Source organism: Mus caroli, chromosome 1, assembly GCF_900094665.2.
Source record: "Mus caroli chromosome 1, CAROLI_EIJ_v1.1, whole genome shotgun sequence".
Taxonomy (NCBI): domain Eukaryota; kingdom Metazoa; phylum Chordata; class Mammalia; order Rodentia; family Muridae; genus Mus; species Mus caroli.
This window is the reverse complement of record NC_034570.1, coordinates 143,093,531-143,117,977: the sequence shown is the minus strand read 5'-3', so window position 1 is coordinate 143,117,977 and position 24,447 is coordinate 143,093,531. Positions and strand designations below refer to the sequence as shown.

At 43.7% G+C, this 24,447-nt stretch overlaps 1 protein-coding gene across 1 annotated transcript in view; it reads left to right on the top strand.

The window, feature by feature from the left end:
• Positions 1 to 24,130, top strand: part of LOC115030678 (putative uncharacterized protein DDB_G0294196) — a 27,948-nt gene extending 3,818 nt beyond the window's left edge. The window contains exon 2 of the mRNA XM_029475677.1: positions 23,670 to 24,130. Within this exon, the coding sequence (XP_029331537.1) occupies positions 23,670 to 24,130 (461 nt within the window). The remainder of the gene's footprint in view (positions 1 to 23,669) is intronic.
• Positions 24,131 to 24,447: the final 317 nt, after the last annotated feature.

Below are 24,447 nucleotides of genomic sequence, written 5' to 3'. Positions count from 1 at the left end.
GAGACACAGTCAAAAAAAAAAAAAAAAAAGAAAAATGGGACGTGCATGTGTCAAGGAGTTTACTGCCTGCTAGAAAGGAGGACAATCTATGCAGGAAGCCGACCGAGAGCCCAACCATGGAGGGTGGCATGGACAGTTTCAATGGTAAGTGTGCTGTGCTGTTCGCTGTGTCTCTCAGCCCTTGTCCTGATTCCCACAATAAAGATGATGCTATTTAGTTATTATTACTATTACGCTGTCCTCTGAAGTTGGAGAAAACTTAGCACCTTAGTAGTTAAGTAAAGGCTTCCTGTGGTAGCACATGATGGAGTGGGTCATTTGGGCATGAGCCTGCCTCTCAGTACCTGCCTCACTTTTCAGACTACTATGTGGCTTCTCTCCTCAGTGATGCACAGGAACATATTAGTGTCTGCCAAAGCACCTTTGGGAGGAAAGATGGTCCAGGAGGGAGGAAGGGAGGGAGGGAGGGAAGTCGGGAGGGAGGGAGGGGATGACTTAAGCATCAGTCACATCGCCCTCTCATCCTCTTGAGCTGTGCGTAGTTAACTCTGAAAATGGTATTTATGGCACTGTACTTACAGTTTTATTTCAGAGAATGAACACATTCATGTCCAAGTTTAAGGCACTGTTAAAATTGAAGAGTAAGCCAACAGCTTAGAAACATCTCCACCCATTGGAACTGGAGCCTGTGTGGGCAGGGGAGCCTAGAGGCATTGAACTGATCTTACCTAGTCATCCCCTGATCTGCTGGCCATGGCTAGCAATCATTCTGTGCTTCTGCATCCTACTCTTGAAGTTATGATCAGTTTCATCTGACAAATATTTCTGTAGAACCCTCCTGGATAATACAGTACTGTATATACATTTTTGGAGAGCAGGTCTACATATTTTCTGATTATTCTCAACATTCAATCAATTGGATGTAAGAGGCAATGAATGTTCACTCCAAGGGGCTGCACTTGGTTTTTGGAGACCAGCAGCCATTTGCAGTAGCATGTGTTGAGAGTTCAGAGGAGCAGTATGAGAGCCTCAGCCCAGCAGGCTCCCTAGCCATGTCTCAGGATGGGTAGAGCATGAGACAGCAGCCACCAGTGACTTCACTTAACAAATGATGGCTTTACTGCTATCCCATGTCCCCACCCTATGTGCCTGCACCCACATTGCACCTTGGCTGGGAATCCCTTCTCTGGGAAGTCTGCTGATAGAATATAATCTCGTCCTCCTGGAATACATCAGTTCCAGTGATGGAGAGGACAGTACTGACACGTCACACACTGCAGTTTAATGCTGCTGTCACTCCAGCCTGCATTTTATTACCTAAAGCGAGTTAGGTGGCAGGGCGTGATCAGCTTAACTAAAAGGAAGTGAAATTCTACAGTGTTCCTGGACTGGGAGGAGAGACCCGTAGGTGTGGATTAGAGAGGAGAGAGCATCGAGGTGTATTTAACTGACTGACTGTGGAGACTAGAGCTGCAGTTGCAGTGGGGAAGTAACAAGAGGGCATCGCAGGGAGTAAAGGCACTAAATCCCCTCAAGTGGAAAGCAGACTGCTCTAGGCAAATGCAGAGGAAAGACAAGGTAGGGCAACACTGTTCCCCATTCCTCTGTCAGGTTTGGTCTGTATGAATTAGGAGCCTTTGGTCCTTGGGAGGGTTTCTTGTGATGTATCATGGGCTTGTTACATACTGCTACCCTGAGCTTTTGCCTCCTAAGAATGAAGGGGGAAAGCCGGTGCCTGCATTGCAGGAGAGCAGCAGACTCTGAAGGCAGCTGGTTACTGGTGAGTGCATGGCTGAGGAGCCTGGTGCCCACCTTCTAGGATGGATAATCACTATGTGGGACTTGAACCTGCAGTGTTTATTTGTCGAGTCTCAGCGGGCTTTAGGGACCCATTGGCATGGGATGGGGGAAAGACTTGGGGTTTCTCATCAGCCACATTGGCATCAGCTGAATGGAACAAATTCCTTGAGTGTCCTCTCCACATACAGCACCCTGGTTCCTCTCAGCCCCTACCTCTACCACACACACATACACACACACACACACACACACACACACACACACACACACACACACACACACAGGTGTTCAGATCTAGGTCTCTCTCAGCTTTTCTCTTGGGCTCCTAGGAAATACTTGGCTTTGCCCTTAACTCCATGGTCATCTGGGGGAACTTTCAAGCCATTTGCTATCCAGATAATTTTGTCAGGTAGATGTTCTTCGCTGGCACCACAAACTATGGACCAGGAGCCTAAGAAGCCTTGTCTGTGGTGGTATTGCCACCAGGGAGGCAGTAGCAGGAGGAGTGGGGCAGGGGCTGATACTGGTCAGAGTCTTCTCGTATCTCCTCATTTCCCCTGCCACTTCTATTGTCCCTCTTCAGGACCAGGCACTTGCCCAGACCAGGTCAGGGTAAAGGGGACAGAACACTGTCTGCTCAATGATCTGTTTAAGGGTCTAACTGTTCAAGGCTCTATCTAACTCTTCTGTTTTGGTTCTCTCTCCCAGTTTTTTTTTTTTTTTCCTTCCAGCTTTGTCTCAGGGGTATGGAAATTGACTTTGACTAATTTGTGCTCCATTTTCTTCCCAAACATAGTGTTCTTGCCAAGATTTCAGATTTTGAAAACCAAAAGCCAAGAATTTACCTCTTTTGTTCCATAGCATAATCCACTCCATAAGGCAGTATGCCAAATCTGCTGCACAAGAGAAGGGTCACAGGTAACAGCCATCGCTGAGCAGAGAAAACATCAGTTGATACCTCAAAATATTATCCTGCTGTGTTTGCAGACAGAGGTGTTAATTACCACTGACATGCATATTTATTTTTACAAGAACTGTTTAATCTTCAGAGTATACATTCTCTCTTATCTAACATTAGATGTTCTACCTGATGCTACTCCACAGAGTGAGCACTCAGAAACTGGGTTATTTTATTGCATTCACATATTCCTAAGTTGACAACTTCTCATGCAATTCCACCTCTGCTATCCAAAGGATAGAGCAAGGGTGTATCCTTTCTGCTTTGCATACATTTTTTAAAAGAAGTCCCATATTCATTGAGCAAGAGAGATTCTATCCTGGGCTATTTCCCTTTGAAAACACGCTTATGCTGTGAGACCCTAAGCCTAGTAGTTTTGAGATTTTTTTTTTAAAAGCAAAACAAATATACAAACTCCATGTGCCTAATAGGCCCACTCTTGGATTACTCATCCCTTCCTATGATGAAACTCGTATTTATTTATCCAGCAGTTTGGGATGGGTGAAGACATGAGGGTGGCGCTGAATTTAGAAACTACGTAGGAATGGTAATCCCTCCTACATGATTATGAAGTTATGGTGGTGGCACTTCTGTTGATCACAGATGGGGACACAGAGGGTTTGAAAATTGCTTGAGAAATTGGTCAGGTGAGACTGTTGGGTAGTGTGGCTCCTGTAAGTATCATCACATAGATCTGCTCTTCCTAGGTTGTAGGCTCTCAGTGACTTAGATGCAAATGAGTGTTACTCATCTCCCTTGACTCCTGTAGACAGAAGGGGTTGGTGCAGATGTGACTTGAGATGCCGGATAGTCGTGAATTTGGTTAGCTGTGGCTGAAGAGTCTCTTCTCCCCTCCATTTCTGTCACCTCTTCCTACCTGCACGCATGTTTCATTTTTAAAGAATTCTTCCAATTTTCTGCGAAGACCATGCTTCTCTAAAGCTCTAGGGCTGAGGAAGTTTGAAAAGCAGCTTTGGTTTCAGATCATCCAGCATGAGGTAGGCAGTTAGATAGTGTCCCCGAGCCTCAGTTTCTCATCTGGGAAATGCAGGGCATGCTGTACCTTTCCAGAGTGTTATTTCTTCACACACTGAAATGATTGCCAAGGAGAAAGACCTGTATATAGTAGATATTCATGTTCCCTTCCCCTGTGATCTCCAAGAGCTTCCTGTCCACATATATAGTGCCACCTTTGGAGGAGATGCACAACTGACTGCAAAGCAGACCTCCAAAGAGTGGAGCCTAGCTGTGAACTAGGGTAGGGCAAGGGTTGCTTCCATCAACCTTGTGCTACTATGACTCAAGGGTGGTTAATTTATGATGGATGTGTGTTCATTGTGCATTGTTCTTGAGCCTGGGAGGTCCAAGATGAAGAAGCTAATGTCATTCTTTGCTGCATCATTCCATGGTAGAAGGCACAGGGACAAGAGACCAAGGCATACAAATCTCCTTTCCCAGGAGCACCCATTCTGCCCATGAATAGTGCTATTTCTTCAGCCTTATCTCCTAACACTGTCACTTTGGCATGGGTTTCTGCATGGGCATTGGAGTGGACAAAACAGCAATGGTGCAGAGAGAGAGAAGTTGTGTGAAAGGACACCAAAGTCGCTTTGCCCTAAGAAGGCTTTTCTCAAGCCTAACTTGGTGGCTGTCATTCCTGCTGCTGCCACTGTTTGCCAGACTGTGATACAAAACAGTGTAGTCCCATAGTGGGGAAGTGTCAGATTCGGCTAAGGGCATGAGAGCAAGACAACCAACAGCTAGGAAAATGGGTGTGTGCATGATGAGACAGACATGTCTACTGCAGGAAGGCTGTCCTGGGGCAATAGCAAAGTTCATGAAGTCAACTGGGCTCTGCTAGCCTGGCCTAGCACAGAAGCACATTGCTGACACCTCTCACTATGCAATGGTGGAAGAGTCAAGAACTGGGACTGCCAATAGACCCTTCTGCATTGGATCGGATTGACTCTTCTTGAAGCAATTACTATGTTTTTTTTTTTTTTAATGAAATTCTAACTAAAATGGGTATTTGTGTGCTCTAATGCAGTAAGAGATTGAGAGACTTTGTACTGTTCCCTACTATGTCCTCAGAACTTAGAATAGTGACTAACTCACAGCAGGTGTTACGTAAATATTTCTGAAAGGAAAGTTTTAAAAATGATTATGTAAAACAATATCGTATTGTAAAAAAAATTCCATGGAGAAAGTGGAATGGTAGGGGTTGTGATGGCTAGTCTCCGTTGCCAACTGGACTGGATCTAGAGTTAACCAATACCCATAGTGGAGGGGTACACCTGTGAGGGATTTTTGCTTAATTGGTAGTGGGAGGATCCACTTCTAATCCATATATTTGAGGTGGGAAGACATCTTTAAATCTCGATCTTGGAGGTGGGAGAACCCACCTCTAATCTGGGCCACACCTCTTTCTAAATGCCTATAAAAATAAGGTCATGGAAGGAGGAAACTTTCCTCTTTGACTGCTTGCTCTTGCCTCACTAGCAAGACCACTCCTTCACTGGCATTAAAGCCTACTTCTTTGGAATTCCGGTATATACTGAAGACCAGCTGAGACATCACCCAGCCTCGTTTTCTGAACAACAAGTGGCTTCTTGGATCTTCCATTTATAGGCAGCCATTGTTGAATTAGCTGGACCACAGCCTGTAAGTCATCTTAGTAGCCACCTCTCCCCCGCTTTTCTATATCGAGAGATTCATTCTGTAAGCTTTGTTAGTCTAGAGAATCCTGAATAACACAGGGACAGGACATTAAGGGAATATAGCATTAGTTTGTTGGCTAGGAGTGGCTTTGCTTTGCAGGAAACATTTGGGCAGAAGTGAGAACATAAAACAGGGGTGCTTCCTGCAAATAATGAAAGACTATCCTTTCAGTCAAGGAGAGGGCAATGCCCTGTAGTAAATTCATGACAGGATCTGAGGCTCTGCATGTCGGGAGAGTTCTCAGGTGCTATTGGTCCAACAGGTCCATGAGCACTCTTAGAAAAACAAGAGCTTTAGACTAGAGTTTGACCTGGGAGTCAGTAGCTGGAGCTAAGAGGTCAGGAACTGAGGGACAAGGTCACTGCATGATAAGAGGAGGGTGCAAAATTGCACGTGAAGGATAATTTGATCTGTATAAAAAGTCTGAAAGTAAGGGATATTAAAATATTCATGCTTTTTCTTCAATGAAACCAAACAGGAGGTGACTTAGTGTTCCTTTTAGACTGTCTCAAAATTTAGTCCCTGGACACTGACCACTTTTATGTTTAGACTAAGATTTTTTTTGATAAGTTAATTAAAAACTAGGAAATACTTATTTTAGTTAGCACACTGAGTTCCAAATCTTAACAGTTGTAAATAAAGTAATTTCATAGCCTCTCGGTAATTGAATAGGGACCGTTAGGAAAAGCTTCATAAAAGAGTATTCTTTTGTTTATGGGATAGATGCCCAGGTGGGGCAGTCTCTGGATGGTCATTCCTTCAGGCTCTGCTTCACACTTTGTAACTCCTTCCATGGGTATTTTGTTCCCTGTTCTAAGGAGGACCCAAGTATCCATACTTTGGTCTTCCTTCTTTTTGAGTTTCATGTGGTTTGTGAATTGTATCTTGGGTATTCTAAGCTTCTGGGCTAATATCCACTTATCAGTGAGTGCATACCATGTGTGTTCTTTTGTGATTGATATCATTTGTGACTGATATCATTCAGGATGATATTTTCTAGTTCCATCCATTTGCCTAAGAATTTCATAAAGTCATTGTTTCTAATAGCTGAGTAGTACCCCATTGTGAAAATGTACTACATTTTCTGTATCCATTCCTCTGTTGAAGGACATCTGGGTTCTTTCCAGCTCCTGGGTATTATAAATAAGACTGCGATAAACATAGTGGAACATGTGTCCTTATTACATGTTGGAGCATCTTCTGCCCCACCTGGGGATCCATCCCATATACAATCACCAAACCCAGACACTATTGTAGATGACAACAAGTGCTTGATGACAGAAGCCTGTTATAGCTGTCTCCTGAGAGGCTCCACCAGTGCCTGACAAATACAGAAGTGGATACTCACAGCCTACCATTGGTCTGAGCACAGGGTTCCCAATGAAGGAGCTAGAGAAAGGACCCAAGGAGCTGAAGGGGTTTGAAGCCCAATAGGAGGAACAACAATATGAACTAACCAGTAACCCCAGAGCTCCCAGGGACTAAACCACCAACCAAAGAGTACACACATGGTGGGACTCATGGCCCCAGCTGCATATGTAGCAGAGAATGGTCTAGTCAATAATCAATGGGAGACGAGGCCCTTGGTCCAGTGAAGGTTCTATGCCCTAGTGTAGGGAGTGCCAGGGCCAGGAAGCAGGAGTGGCTGGGTTGGTAAGCAGGGGGAGGATGGATAGGATAGGAAATTTTCAGAGGGAAAACCAGGAAAGGGGATGACATTTGAATGTGAATAAAGAAAATATCTAAAAGAGTATGCTTTTACAGCAGATCTTGATATATATGCAAGAAGAACATCTTAGCAGCCTCTCTTTTCTCTTTCCCTGTCCTCTGATTAGGGTGGAAAGAATATAAATGTCATGGGTATTTTATAGGTATCTATTGTGTGACAAATTTCCCCAGTTCTGCAGCTTACAATATCCAAATCACAAATAGCGGCTTTGTGGTTCAGAAATATGGAAGCAGTTTTTAAGAACATGGTTCTGACTTCAGATTTTTTATGGAGCTGCAGTGGGGACTTTGGCTGAGGTTTTTATCATTGGATGGCCTGGCTGGAGCAGGAGAATTCACTTGCAAGATGGCTCACTTCATGGCTGTTGGCAGCCGAATTCTTTGCAATGTGGGCCCTTCCACAGGGCAGTTTGAGTCAATTCATGATGCGGCGGCTGGCTTCACTTGGAAGGAGTGATGGGGGTAGGGGGAGAGAATAAGGAGAAGAGAGGGAAGGAGAGGCGAGAGCAGGGATGGAGGATTTCTTGTCCGTCTGTTTTATCATGTCAGCCAGCTCCCCTATGTGTGTCTGCATATGTAGTGTGTGTTTTCCCATGCTTCCTGATGCACTACCCCTGCTCACTGGATTGGGTTTTGTTTTCTTGCCTGTTTGTTTTCATTCTTGAGAAAAGGTATCGAGTCCAGCCCTGCTTGCTGATTCCTCTCTTTTCTAGAAGGCAAGCAGAGCTGTGTGACACAGCGAGACACTTCACTTTTGTAGGAATCTAGAAGAGTCACAAAATGGAAGGTAGAGTATTCCCCTGGCAGTCGGGGCCCACAGTTTTGGAGGTTTTCATACAATCTGCCATCCTCTATGATGACTTCTCTAAGAAGCTGCCAGATTATTTAAAGTAAATCCCATGTTTAAAAGCAGAATGGAATGTCAGTCATTCCTGAAGCTGCCCTGACTCTAGATGAAAACAAAGTTTTCTTGGTGTGGTGAGATGGCTCAGGCGTTCAGAGCATTGATGTTTTTGCAGAGGACTCAGGTTTGGTTTCCAGCACCTACATGATATCTTGCAACCATCTGGAACTCCAGCTCCAGGGAGCTAATACCCCTGTCCCATCTCTGTGGCACCATACTCAAACACATAAGATACAAATAAATAAATCCTTAAAAAGTTTTCCTCTTTAGTGCTTAAAGCTAATTAGAAAGAAACACCAAATTGAAGAAAGAACCAAGTATGTGAGTGAAAGAGAGGAGAGAGAGAGAGAGACAGAGAGACAGAGAGAGACAGAGAGAGACACAGACAGAGAGAGACAGAGACGGAGAGTCAGAGAGACTGAGAGTATGTATGTATGTATAGGGACACTAGAGACAGTAAAGGAAGGAGGATATGTGGATTGAAATGGACATCCTGGGTACTTCCTGAGGGGGTTACAGTGCTCATTATGTCTCCTCCTCTTCCTAAGCTCTAGGGCAAAGCTTCTGTATATAGCTCCTATATGCTACAGGGACCATATGCTATAGATGATATGTGCTACAGATGCTATGCACTATATGTTCTATAGACTGTAGACTCTGCAAGATACAGATGCTATGTGCTACATGTTCTATAGGCTGTAGAGTCTATATGCCATAGATAATATATGCTTCTGACTCTATATGTTATAGATCCTATATCATGACAATCTAAGACACTGGACTGTGCTTGATGGCTCTCTGCTCAGTAAAAATAATTCATGATGTTCACATAAAGAGATTACACAGGGCTGGGGAGATGGCTCAGTTGGCAAAAGCACTTGCTGTCCAAACATAAGCATCTGAGTTCAAATCTCCATCATCATGTAACCCTTCAGGCATGATCATGTATGCTTGTAACTTTATGTGGTAGAGACAGGAAGGAAAAAAGAGGAGAGTGATATAGAAGGTCACTCGATGTCCTCTTCTGCCCTTCACAAATGGGAGCATATAGGTGTCCATATGCCCCCATTCACACATACATGTGTGCATATACACTGCATACACATATACATACATACTCTGTAAGAGTTCTCTAGAGGAACAGAACTGGTACAATGAATCTCTATATATAAAATGGGAATTTATTGGAGTGACTTACAGGCTATGGTCTAGCTAGTCCAACAATGGCTGTCCACCAACAGAATGCCCAAGAATTCAGTAGTTGTTCAGTCCACAAAGCTGGATGTCTTAGCTGGTCTTCAGTATATCCTGGAACTCTGAATAAGCAGGGCTGCCACCAGAAGGTATGACCCAGATCAAATGTGGATCTCCCCACCTCAAACGAGCTGGATTAAAGCTGGGTCTTCCCACTTCAAATGATATCATTAAGAAAAATCCCTCATAGATGTACCCAGACAGTTGAGTTTTAGTCAATTCCAGATATAGTCAAGATGACACCAAGAATAGCCATACACACACACACACATGCATGCATACATACATACATGTATACATATGTCATACATGAAGTTCACAAAGTTCCTCACAACTTTAATGTCCATCAGTGAGGAAGAGGGTAAACAAACTGTGATGGAGTCATAAGATGATATACTATACACCAACAAAAAGAACAACCTACTGATATACAAATCTTAACTTATTCTGATGAACTAGAGAAGTGAGATCCCAAAGTGTTCATAGGATGTGAGTTTATATGGAAATGTTAAGAACTGTGTTTATGGTTACATCATAGAGCACTGGTAGAATAAGACTTGAAGCATGCACACAGAATATAGAATGTCATGAAGGAATCTGGCAGGAGGAAGAAATGATGCCCTCTGGCTCTAGAGGTGTTCTCTTGGGAGACCAAAGTTTCAAAATGCACTTTAAACAGGTGCATATTATTTTATGTGCATCAGTACTACTATGATTTGAATGTGAACTGTCCTTTCTCAGGATTTTATTGCTGTGAAGAGACACCATGAACCAGCAACTCTTATAAAGAAAAATGTTTAATTGGGCCTGGATTACAGTTTCAGAGGTTTAGTTCATTATCATCATGGCGGGAAGCATGGCAGCATGTAGGCAGACAGGAGCTGGAGAAGGTGCTGAGAGCTCTATGTCTTGATCTACAGGCAGCAAAAGTGAAAAAAATGCCACATTAGGCATAGCTTGAGCATATATCACACCCCCAAACCTGCCTGCACTTCCTTCAGCAAGGCCACATCTATTCCAAGAAGGCCGTACCTCCTAATAGTGTCACTCCCTATAAGCCAAGCATTCAAATACACCAGTCTATAGGGCCATTCCTATTCAAACCACCACAGTCCCCAGGGCAGGCTTCTGTTCCCCAGCTGGTGGCACTACTGTGGGATGCAGAGTCTGTAGGAGGCAGGGCCTTGGAGGTAGTAGTAACTAATGATGGGCCTTTGAAGGAAGAGCCTAGGCTGAGGTTCCAGCTGACTCTGTCTGCGTCTTGGTCCTCCCCCATGTTTCTGGCTGCCATGGGCTGTAAGCCAATACAAACTGTTCCTACCCAAAGTTGTTGATGTGAGGCGTGCTGCCTCAGCTATGAGAAAAACATAACACTACCGTAGAGTTGATATAAACCAAGTGCCACAAACAAAGATGAATTCTCTCCAGCAGCCATTTCATTTTTTTTTTTTTTTTTTTTTTTTTTTTGCTGCAGAGGCGGTCAGTCTCCTTTCTGCTTCCATGTGATCTAGGTAGGGAGGCAGCAGACCCTTTCTGCTTAGGGTATATCCAGCCAGCATGCTGCTCTGCTATGGCACCTCCAGGCATCTCTGCCTGCTTGGTCTTCTACAGCAGGTGAAGTCTGGTGAAATCTCGAAGTTGGCTTTGGGCAGGTGGCAGGGATGGTGTTATCACCAGAAGTCTCCATGCTTGCCCAGAGCTCCTGCCAGACTTCAGGGGCTCTGTGACTTAGGGTCTTAGTCCAAGTCCACTGCTGTCTGAGACTGGCTATCTTACAGACAGCCGAGGTTAATCTCAGCTCATGGGTTTGGAGCCTGGGAAATCCAAGGCCATGGTGTCAGCATCTCTTCGGCTTCTGTGAGTGTCCCTGGGCTAAAGGGAAGGTGTTTTTGGAAAACTCACAGTAACTGATCCAGTCTCACTGTGAGAGTGAGACCTCACTGCCTTGAGAGTTAAACCAGGCCTGAAAAAAAGGCTCTTAAAGGCTCCAACATCCCAGCACTCCCCAATCAAATACAGTGTGTTCCAGAGTATGCGAAGTATATTTAAACCAGGCTAGGAACATCTATGGAATGGGACACTGGCTCCCTTTTCTGTTGTTTGTCTTCTGTAGGATATGGTTCTCTTGGGGAAATTTTGGAGAGAGGTAGCTGAGATTTAGGATATGATTTAGATATTTCTAATACCTTCATGTTAATGGTATGTGAACATTATGATCATGTCTTAACGTGAGTCTTCCATAGGCATACTGTGCCTTTTCAGGCCTCAGTACCTTTGCATGGAGATCTTTAACCAGCAAAGCCATTTCCTAACTAGACTAACGTGCTGGCTGGTTAGATCCTTACTTTTAAAGTCCAGCTTGAGTCACTGTACATAATCCTTCCCATGTAATAGTCTCAAAAGTAATCTACCTAAGTATATTACTCTGCTCTGCAGAGAAGTGAAGGGCTTAGAGGTCATGTGACTGTGGGTTTACATCCTGACCTACCTGCCATTACATTGTGTGCCTAAGAACACATTGTCTATCCTCTGAGCTGTTTGCATGCACGTGTGTGTATGTGTGTGTGTGTGTGTGTGTGCGCACAATCCAGCACGATATAGAATTTATAGTCACCAAGACTCAGAGACTGAATCATACATTTGTATATTTTTAGTTTTTTGGGTTTTTAGATATGAAATAATATACACAATTTCCACTGTGAAGATACTTAAGGTATCAACTGGCTGTAATTATTAAACTTTGTGACAGCCATGGCTGCCAGCATTTCTTTGCATCTGGGTCTGGAGAGTTGACACGGTGGGTATCTGGGTAGTGAATGCTGTCCATCACAGTATTAAAACCTTAGATAATGGCATGCCATCTCTATTGTCTTTATGTCCTCCTGTTGGCTGCATGAAGAAGCCAAGGGGATGCTAGAAGACAGAGCTGAAAGATGCATGGGTTCCCAGGGTCTCTAACTCAGCATCCAGAAGACAGATGCCAATCTCCCAGGAATACCCATATTTTGTGTGGAAGAGCCAACCTGAATTTGAATTGGGCCTTGCAATTTTATTTATTAAATCAGCTAGCGTTAATTACCTGGTTAATTCAGAAACTGGCACTTTGACTTGGGGGTTAATACAAAGCACCAACACCTAAAATGCACCGTGCTGTTGTGTTGTTGTGTTGTTGTGGTATTGGCTTAGCAGTTGGGTGGAGGTGGCCTAGACACTGAGATGAAAGGCTGGGAATGGAGACCTGTGGAGGGGATGGCAGAGCCTTGGGTGAATCTGTGCTGGTGATAATTGGAAAGGCAAGGCCAAGAGCTTGACAAGCTTTGGTCTCCAGGAAAGAGCCTGGTTTGTTAGCAAGGTGTAATGGACAGAGATGAGCTCAGGCAAGGTTCACCTTGTGTGACTGCAGAGATGAAAGGGGCTGGACAGAGTTCAGAAACTTGATGCTTCACAGGATTGGAAAAGCACACTGCTTTTTAAACTCTAGTCTGCAGATGACATAATTGCCACCAGCTTTGAGTAATATGGGTTCATTGAACTGTTTCCACCTAGGAAATTGCAGTCTAACTTGTGGAGAGGTTATGAAATAGCCAGGCAATGATTTCTGCCCTCAAGTGCTTTATCATTTAGTAGAAAAACACAAATGTACAGACCACTGCCGTGGATGAAGTTCATGGAAACATATACATTTCTGTCAAGAATGAAGAGACTGCTATACTCCCTGAGGGGCCAAAGCAGGGATTCTCACTAGGACAGTTCACTGAGCCTTCAGACTAACAAATGAAGCTCAGCATTTCTGTTTCACGGCATGCATTCTTGCGTTTGTCTTTCTAAAGCATCAAGGTTCAAATCTGGCCTGCGGTTTAGTAGCTAACATATTGGGCATCAAGATAGTGCCCTGGGCCACCAGCCACTCCTGATTCCCGCTCTTCACTGACTTTATAAGTTGTTCAATGGATGCTAGCCTTATTTACGTATACAGAGAAGAGGTTCCTCTTTCATACAGACTCTGCACCTGCCCACGATTATGAGATGCTCCAGACCCCAGCACGCCGTTGTGTTTGCTGATGTAGCTTCTTTTAATTGTATTTTTTTTTTTTGGAGCAACCATTCTTTGGGGAAAACATGAGAGCTTGCAGCTCTTTATTGTGTCGTGGCACCAGCCTAGAGTCCTTGCAGCTTGCTTTTATTGCCTCTTTGGCTCCGCAAAGCATTTGTCTAAATATAGAAAAGGACATCACCATGGATGGGATGAGAATAAGATGCAGTTCACTTTCCAATCAATTCTCTTGCATCTTCCCTGGGTTCTGGTTACTGTTCTACACTTGGTGCCAAGACTGGGCAGCGAAAAGCAAGAGTATTGAGCTGCAGAGCTGTCCAAGGTAGAATAAGCAACTGCCGCAGGCATTCTAAGGTCAAAGGGCCCTTTAAGGTTTCAAAGCTCAGACCTGCAGAGCTCTGGACACTAGCTCTGCCTGTGACTTTGGGGGACCCTCATAGTAATGGCCAGTGGTGCAGACTGTTCTTAGTAAACAAAAGTTATGGAAGGGCTATGGCCTAGAGATCGAGGTGGGGTCTTGTCCCCTGCCACTTACCTATGAGCTATGTTGAGTATGTTGCTTAGTTTCACCTGTGCTAGAGGGAGACAGAATGACAGCCATAAAGGTTCTTAGAGCAATTAAACAGAGGAATTTAAGAAACATATTTTTCTAATTGCATTTGGGGACAGGCAGCATCTCAATCTACAGCCCAGGCTACCTCAGAAGATGCTGTGTTCACTGAGATCTGCCTGTCTCTGCCTCCTGAGTGGTGAAATTAGAGGTCTGTGCATCATACCTGCCCCTAAATAATAGCTATTTTTTTTTTTAAAAAAAAGGTGGATACTTTACAACAGTTTGGTTGTACCTTTTATTCCAGGAGAAATGAACTGTTTATATCTATTAATGAAGTAAATGAAAAGCAGCCATCACCTTCTCTGTAACTGGGATCTATGCTCCTCACTGCATCTTTTCTATGGCTAGGGGATTGCATCTCTACAGATAGTGATAGAGGTATAGGTAAGGTTGGAGTGGGGACCCAGCTTCCAAGATTCAAATCCTGGTGTTCCAGCACCAGTCCTTTGAGTTCTCTGAGCCACCAGCCTTTATCTGTCACTCCGAATCAAAATATTTCTATTACCTTTTTAGTATATTATTTTTCTTTTTTGAACCTGAAATATAAATACCAAATAAAGGCCTAGGGGACTATTTAAGTCTAGGTCACTGCTCCAGAACTTGATGGGCATCTGTAATACATGTTATATGCTCCATTTACGGTAAGTAAATATGAATTCTGAGTTTCAGCAACTCCTCTGCTTCAGGGGCTTGGGGTGAGTTACCCTACCGTATACCTGCATAGTGTTGCTGAGCAACACTGACTTCATGTAAGCCGTTTTGAATTCTGCTATGATTATCATCATCATTGGAGTGGTATTTTGGGGCCGCAGATGTTACCCTGTCTTACACGTGAATAAAGTGAGGCCCAGAGAATTTTACTAGCCATACAACTCCCGTGTACTATAACATGTAACTCAGAATAACGCCATCCAGGGGATGGGAGGGGCAGAGTATTTATACCCCGTCTCTCTAGAGTCTGTGGCTCAAGGCTTACTCCTGGGGATGCCATTGGCAGATAAGCAGAAGCTGCTTGGATCTTTCGATTCTGAAATGGAATGCCTAAGGGACATGAATGATCATGGAGGTCTGCATTGAACATTTAGCACAGTTTGCTGTTGTAGAGGCAACAGCCTTGTGTATGAGATGCCTGGGATGGATTATGACTTCATGCCACTGATAAACACACCTGTCATCAGAAATTTCTGATATATATACATATATATGTTTACAAACACACACATACATATATATACATATTTACACATATATACATATGCATGTATAACCCTATAATCCTAAACTATTTGCTATAAGTCACCAATTCGCAGAGACCACCAATGAAAATTTATCCAGAAGAAACAATCAGCACACCTTAACTATCCTAGGTAGGAGATATGCTCAAGGGAATGATAATGTATGGACCAAAAATGTTTTAATAAAGGGGATAATAAGAGATGGGCTGCAACCACTGACAACCTGAGCAAGCTGAGGTACATAGTGCCAAGTTGGAGGGGACCTCTTGTGCTTGGCAGTGGCATCCAGTCAGGACCTGGGAAGAAAGACTTCCTGTGACGTGACCAAGATGATGTGTGTCTGGAATCCAGTAAAGGGGCATGTGACCCATTGAACTGAGCAGAACCTGTGGATTTGGTACCCTGGTCTAGTTTTCCTCTGCTGGCCTCTGGCTTTTATGTGAGCAACCTTATATATATTCAAATGAACTTTGCATGTAGATAACTTCGCTAAAAGTAATGGCTACATTAGTGTGAACTTTCTTACTGGTGAAGAGACGTTGGGCAAAAGTCCGTGTTTATTGATAAGAAGTAAGGTGATGAGTTCTAAAGCTACCTGTGACCTAGTGAGGTTGTGACAGACTGAATTGTGTCCCCTTAGTACTCCTATGTTGGAGTGTTAACTTCTAACGTGACTAGAGATGGGACCTATGTGGAGACAATCAAGTTAATATGAGGTTTGAAGGGTGGGACCTTCATCCCTAGACAAGAAAGACCTTTCTCCCCTCCACACTACCCATCACAGAGAAAAATCCAAAAGAGTAAACGAGAGAGCAGTCATTCCCTAGGAAGCAAGGCCTCAGAGGCTGGGTTTTCTTACATCTTAATCTGGGTTTCCAGTACCCAGGACTGTGAGAGAGCAAATGTCTTCTGGTATTTTGTTGTATCTCGGGCAGACTGACACCAGAGCTAATGCATGCTCTTGGGATTTGGTAGAGCTCCTGGTGCAAAGCAAAGATTCACTAAGTGCAGCTCTTACCACTCTTGCTACTAATAGAAGACCAGCCTTTCCGGGACAGAGGAGCCTAGCACCCTGCCACTACACAGCTGCAGAGTCACGTGAAGCGTCTCGCGAGACATTGAGGGCATCAGAACGAAAGCTAACCACATCCAGCGACATTTTCCAATCTCCATTTTAAATATGAATCACCACAATTTGCATCAAATAATATGACCATGTCTTTCCTCTGAGGAACAAAAAATGCTCATGCCAACTTAGGCAAATCTTTGCTGATAAGGCTGAACTAAGGGAGTATCTTAGGGGCTCAGATGCCCAAGGTTAGACCTTTGCCAAGAAGGGCACTAATACATAATAAGATTTGTTCCCTCTTCTCTGCCAGGCTGTGTGATGTTAGAAAATTCAGGGCTGGGTATACAGCCCTAGACATGCTCAACAACAATAATGGTTGTTCCATTATTTTAGAAGACCAATTACACATGCAAAGTTGGTCAGGGAGAGAGGACATTCAAAACTGTGCTCTTTCGCAGAAACTCTGAGGCTCTTAGTCCTCAGAATACTTCTAACTGGCCTTGTCACATGGACTTCTGGGGTGAACATTTAGAGATGGACAGGAGAAGAGAGCAGGAGAGGCCTCTTAAGCAATCTGTTTTTGCCTTCATTTCCAGTCTACTTGAATGCCGAGGAGATGATACAAACATGGGTTTGGGAAATAGAACCCTCGGGAATCATTGGTAGGAGCTATAAATGAGAGAGGGGAAGGAAGCTTTGCACTGGCTTCTGACATGTGGGGCGGGTTCCACAGGTTTAATTGAAACCACTTGAAGGATTTGACAGTTTTTTAACCCATTTAAACTGGACAGTGGTCCCCAAAGGGCTGGCCCATCAGGCTCAGCTGAAATTTCCAGGCTTCTTTCCTGTCATGTCTCCATGACCCTGCTTCACAGGATGCATATGTAGTCTACAGGATCCCTTGTCATTTGTGGTTCCCTCACAGATCAATGGAAGCTGCTAATCAGAGTATCTAAACTCACTTCCTTTGTACCTCCTAACATCAAATGTTTGCTCACAATACACCAATGTTTTCAATAAATTCAACCAATTTTTTTTTCAACATCTACTACATGCAACCCTCCTGAAGGTGCTGGCAACAGAGACAGCGATCCTACCTTCAGACTGTTCCAGTGAAAGAGAAAGAAGAGATATGCTAGCATATGGCTGTCAAAAAAGACAGGCATAGAACAAGGCTTTGAAGACAGTAACGGTGGCTATGAGAGTGACCTCCAGGGTTGGGGAAGCATTGAGGGGAAAGCAGCGGACAACAGGTTACTCTGAGGCAAACAATCTTTGTGCTATGTGGATGATGCCTGTATGGCGAATGCTTGGTGATGGGTGAGTAGTGGCTGAAGGCAGCTATTAATGTTAGCAGAGGGGAGCTTCGTCATGTACTTATTTGGGAAAAAAAAGGCAAGATGAAGAGACAAAGAAGTCTCACATGCTTGAGGGTATACGGTTGATTAATCCAGTCACAAGCCCATTCCATAGTAGTACTCCTACCTCCAAGGAGCTGAGAGATTGATCTAAGAGTTCTCTTTGATGACCATAATGTGTAGGGAATGAACACCAAGTTCCCTCTTTCCCGTTCTTTTTTGTTTTGTTTTGTTTTTTCGAGACAGGGTTTCTCTGTGTAGCCCTGGCTGTCCTGGAACTCACTCTGTAGACCAGGCTGGCCTCAAACTCAGAAATCCACCTGCCTCTGTCTTCTTTTCCCGTTCTTGAGAGCGCTGAGGAACAGACTCAGCTTGTATCAGACACACAAGAAGCTCCCTGGCCAAGAAGCAATGACGACATTACATACTCACGGGGTAATATTAAGATCATTACAGCAAATGAAATGTATATTATTATCGGGTTTGAACAGGATAGTTAATTAGAATGCAGCTCTGCCGTCTTCATATTGTCTGCCAAAAACCTGTTTAAAACATCCTGGGATGTATTCTAAGTGCACCACCCTGAAAGCAGGTCCCAGAGCAGCGTCCCAGTGTCTTCATACACAAATGTAGGGTCACAAGGACCGGGGGCAAGAGGCGTATAGACACTGGCCACTCCACTACCGCTTGCTTTCCACACTAACGACACTGGGTAGGCTTGAAGGGCCATCCTCTGGGGAGGGATGAGAGATTATGTAGAGTCCCCACAGTCTATGATTGTCCTTCTATTCTCCACTAACTGATTGGGCTTAACTAATGATGTTGGTTGTGATTTTATGCTCATATGCGAGGAGGACCAGATAGTGGTGCAAAAGGAATTGCCTCAAACTTGTGTAGTGCAGAGACCAGCTGACAGAAACAACTGACTCATCTGTGCATCCTGAGTAGCCAGAGTAGACACTCTATATTAGTTCGTTGTTTGATACTACACAATGGGAAGGCACCAGGGTAGAAAATCAAACCTTCTATGCTTTCTGCTGATCTTGGCAGCTGAGCAGGGGTGGGCCTTTTCTTCCTCCTCTACGTTGCTTCTCTTTAGATTCTTGAAGAGACCGGGCCATGTGGAGTTAGGAGGCCACGGGAACCATCCATTGCTCCTTTGAGAGCTTTTTCCTCAAAGTACAAATTTAGAAGGCTTTCTGATGTTGTAGAACATGGTTCATCGGAGACCAGGAGGTCATGTGTGTGTCACATTTTCCACCGAAATTCATGATCACCCAAACACATTTCCTCTGGGACTCTGCCACTCTTGGAGAGGTTGCGTGCTGTCAAGGGAACGGTATTACATTCTTTAAGTGCTGAGAGAAGAGCCAAAAGAAACAAAACAAACAAACAAAAAACTATCCCTGATCAGAATCAGATGCTGTGCATGGGAATCAAGTCCTAAAATGGAAGTGGAGCCTTGTGGGTGGGGTCACTAATCCCTGGTGGGTGGGGCCAGCCGTATCCCACCAGTGTTAGAATGGTACTGTATGCATTTGTTCACAACTGTGCCTTCTTTTGGATTTTATAGTGCAGTCTTTAGGAAAGCATTAGGAGGGACTTCCTGTGGGGGACCTTAGGTGTCCCTTAAAATACAAACAAATAACAAAATACCTAGTGGTGTGCATAGGGAGAGTTAGGTCACACTAATACATCAGGTGGTTTCTCACTCCAGTCCTCTGCCCCTTGGAGCCTCTTGGGTCCTGTGAAGAGTGCCACAGGACAGAAATAGCTGGGATTTGACAGCTTGCCCCATGCCTGGACCTGCCTGCCAGGGCTGCCAGAATCTTAAGAAAACAGATGGAGCCTTACCCCCATTCTGGTCAGTTCCTGTTTAACCAGCTCCGGAGGCAGCTAGCATACCATCACCTAATAAATGTGCTTAATAAACATTGAGTTTGTAATATCCTCAAAAGGTGTTTCGAATGGGTGAACATATGATAAAGGAGTTCTAGAATCTTTCTCTATGAATCAGAGTAGACCACGCAGTCCTGATGGGGATTTATCCAGATGTGTGGAGAGATACATTCACTCAAATATAGAAGTGTGATGCCCCAGAGAACATGGGACATCTGTGGAGTTGAGAAAGGACAATGGTCAGCTGTAGATGGCACACAGAATTATCTTCTTTTTTTTTTTTTTTCCAGTCGTCTTTGTACTCTGCCCTATTGGTTTTCTACCCTCATCTCTCCTGGACTGTTGCTTGCCTGTTTCTAGATCTTTCTCAATGGCAGGCTTTGCTCATACTCTTCCCCAGCATCTCCTTTATAAACACCTTTTCTCAGAACAAGGGAGTTTTGCGGTTCCGATACACAGGAGAACACTGGCCAGTTGCCTCCTTTTCTCCCAGCTCACACCATGTGGTCCCTGAACATCTCTTCTCTCAGTGCTCATTTTTGCTTTGGTGCCCTGCTGTATGGATCTTCTCGCTCACCACAGTGAAGAGGAGTAAATTCCAGCTCAAAATGGAGCCCTTGCAACGTGCACGAGGACTGTACCAACGTCTGCTGAATGTGTCTGCGTGTAGAATGCAACGCACAAGTGGCTTGCAAAATGAGGGGTGCATTCTTGAGGGTGGTTAGCAGCGTAGCAAGGCTGTTAAGGCTCCAGGTAGAATCTCCATCATCTTTTATCTCTCTAGATGCATGGAACATGGCCATGCGAGCCGCTGTTATCTCAGCATTGTGTCCTTATATAAAAACGTACAAAGCAAAGAAGGGAGGGAGAATGCTCCTAATAGTTTAGCCTTCTCTTTCTTTCTTAAACTAGGTGAAAACTTTCCCAATAATATACTGTTCAGAGGATATCTCTTTAAACATTAAGGGCCATGCTTATTTTAATAATGTTGAGGGGGGAAATGACTCTTATGGTGGACATGGGCACTTTAATTCATTCTTTGGGAATTTCATATATATATGCATATATATATGCATATGCTTATGCAGCATACATTTATATGTATTTATGTGTATATGTATATTTATGTACAATATATGTATATATAAAATGTATTTTATTTATATGTATTTATGTATATATGTATGTGTTTTAGTCATCAAATGTATTTTATTTATATGTATTTATGTATTTATGTATGTGTTTTGATCATCTCAACCACCTATGCTCCTCCAAGTCCTCCCAGATCAACACACATACCAACCCCAATCCCCCCAACCCTCCCCCCGGCCACCAACGTCATGCTCTCTTTTCATAGACTGCCGGGTGCAGTCAGTGCAGTGCATAGGTGCAGAGCCATCCACTGGAGCATGGGCATCCTAACAAGAAAGGAGCTTTGTGTAAGACAGGAGGAAACTATTGGCTAATCGACTACTGCCATCAAATGCCATTTGAGGTAAAGCTTACATAGCTAATAAGGGATCATAAAAGAAAAAGAGAGTCAGAGTTTGGAATAAATTTGTCCCCTTTATCCTTGTCTACCTCAAGACTTAAAAAGAACAAACATAGCATCTAATTCATCACTTTAGTCGTTTGAGTGAATTTCTGAAGTGTTTAGCACATTTACATGGTAATGTAACCACCACCATCATCCACACAGAGAATAATTTCATCTTCCCAAACTGAACCATCCTCCCTCCCCTCCTCCTCCTCCAGCACGGCCTTACTTTGTGTCTTCACTGTGACTACACTAGGTATCTTGCACACCTAGTTGTGGGATATTAATCATTCAAGCTTAACCCTGGTAACCTTTCTTGATGTACAGGCCCCTTCTCCCTCCCTCCCTCCTTGTCTTCCTCTTCCTCCTCTGCCTCTCTTCTTCTCAAGCCCATTTCATTGCTTAAGGCAACCAACATTTATACTTCTTCCAGCCTCTGAGAATCTCTGCCTATCTGGACTCAGAGACTCCAGTGTTTGGCTTCCCTCTGTGCTTGGCCCTATGGACACTCATGCAGAATTTGTGTTATTTTCTTGAGATAATGTCCTTTTAGTGAGATAATCTCTCATCTCCCCAAATGGATTGCATCTTCTTGAAGATGCACAGTCTGTGTGGCTTAGTTTCCTCTCTCTCCTCCCAGATCAGCGGCCACTCCATCAACACTTCTTTGCTCTCTTTAGGAAAGAGGTGCAAGCCAGATTTACAATCCCTATACTTTCTCTTAAGTCTGACCATCTCTTGAGCTGAAAATCTGAGCCCTCCCTCTCCACTCTCTCCCTTCTCCCTCCCTCCCTTTCTCTCATATAATGGAAAATGAATGTCCCCATTACACCTCTGTCTATTTTTGAGGTCATTTAATGTGTCACCTCTGTTTCCAACTTTCTAGGGTAGGCCCAGATAATGAGGCAAAAGTGTTGCATTTACACAAATCATTTTTTTTTTCTGAAAATCTCTTCCCTCACATAAGTATCTATTATTTTCAGTAGTTAAAAATCAGTAAATACTTTCCAACCTGGGAAAGATTGTGGGAAATGTCTGAGGACCTCAGAGCCTCTAACAAGCCTGCTTTTATTTATTTATTTTACAAAGGAGTCTTAACTTGGCCTCTACATGCACATACGCGTACACACATACACAACACACACACACACACAGAGACAGAGACAGAGACAGAGACAGAGAGACAGAGAGAGAGATAGACAGAGAGAGAGAGAGACAGAGTCAGAGACAGGAAGAGAGGGAGGAACAGACAGAGAGGGAATAAGTACTCTATCCAAGGATTAGAATTTTATATATTCAAAAATCTTAGACGTTAAATGAGCACTCTGTGGCTTAGCCTCTCCACATCACTGATTAAGTGTCTGGTTACATTTTTAGCTGACTTTGTAGTGCTCTTGGGTACTTAATCCCAGCGACGTTAAGTGAAGTAATCCTCGGGGTAGTGAAAATAGATATGTGACCCACATTTCCTTTCTTAATCTCTGGTGACAGACATGGATCCAAAATTCTTGGGAAAAGCAAGAAAATGCTGTAGCCAAGATGCCCAGGATGCTTCTCTGATACATTTGAAGACTCACCCATTTAGGGGAACTGGTGTGGGGAGATGAGTCTCACTCGGGGCTGGGAGTTTACTGCAGTGGTGTCTACTTGCCTGGCATTCTAAGACTGTGTTTGCTCTCCAGCACTACAAGGGAAAAAAAATCAACTGACTTAAAGTATCTTGAAAGATCAAGAAAATGCATTTGGATTCAAGAAAAAAAATGTCTAAGCTAAGTTGAGTGAGGTACTTCTCTTATTAATATTTGGATTATTGAACTGGCGTGGTAAGATATTTCAGGGAACCCTCTTTCCTTGTTTTCTGCAGAGCCATCGAAATGACAGAGAGAAACCAGGAGTGGTGGTGCACATCTTTAATCCTAGAATTTGGGAGTTGGAGGCAGGAGGGTCTCTATGAGTTTGAGGCCAGCCAGGTCTACATAGTGAGTTCCAGAACAGTCAGGGTTCTGTAGAAAGATCCTGCCTCAACAACAACAACAACAACAACAACAACAACAAAAATACAAATTTTAAAAAGGAAAGAAATAACAGTGAATAGATTATTTGCTCCATTATTGCTAGACAACAGTAGATATTTAGTAGATATTTTACTGGTCAATAATTATTTCACCAGCTTTCTTTTGGCTCACTTGTGCTTCTGAAAGTCTGCGAAAATGAAAGAATATTAAATTGCTTCATGTTACTTTACAAAACATGTGTTTAGGGGTCTAAAATAAATAACATTTAACAAAAACATTTTGTATTTTATGCAAGACAGCTTGGATTGAGGTCCTGTCAAATCCATGAGGGGTTGGTGAGTGTTTTCCAATAGTTATTTCGTCATTGGAGGGCACTGTAGGGCTCGTGGCTTCCAGAAGGGAGGCATTTTCTTCTTGAGTTTTGGCTTGCCATCAAGGACAGTTTGTGAGAGCTCAAGGAAAAAGGTGTCTTTCTTGTGAAAAAATTAGGGCAGAGACTTGAAATTTAAAAAAAAAATGCGAGGAAGAGAAGAAACAGCGTTTTGAGAAAACATCTCAGCCACACCAGGACTCAAAAGGACCCCAACAGGACTCAAAAGGACCCCAACAGGACTCAAAAGGACCCCAACAGGATTTGAAAGGGCCACCACCTGCACAGCCAGAGCAACAAGCACAGCCACAGGAGAAGGCACAAGGACAGCCACAGCTGCCTGGGCCAAAGTCACAAAAGGAGCAAGACCCACCAGCACAGAGCATCTTCAAGGATGGTCTCCAGAAGGACACCCAAAGGCAAGGACCCCAGACTAAACCAGCTGGAGCTCAACAAGATGGCCAGCAATCCTGTGAAGTGTGCGATAAACCCCCTATCCTTCCAGGCCACGGTATCACGAATGTTTGCCGGTCTAGCTCTTCTACATTCCCGACTCACAGTGAGAGTCAACTAATTACATCCAGCAGTGGTGATCCAGAGATGGACTCCAAGACGTGATGAAAGTGAAAATAAAAACAAAACCTAAAAAATCAACCAAACAAAAAACCCAAGCACCACCAAACAAACAAAAAAAAAACAAACCAGACAGCAACCACACTTTCTTTGCACCCAGCAATCTTTCAAATCCAAAAAGCCAGTTGCATTTGGAAAGGAGGCTAGTTGGAATTAAAATATAATTCCTGGAAAGAAAAACAATGTTTTCTTTGACAAGAATAGCATATCATCATGGTCTCCTATTGCATTTTGAGGCTCAGCACTGATGCTGCCCCTAGGGAAATGCAGGCAGCTCAGGCACTTTCGTGACAACCTGTGCA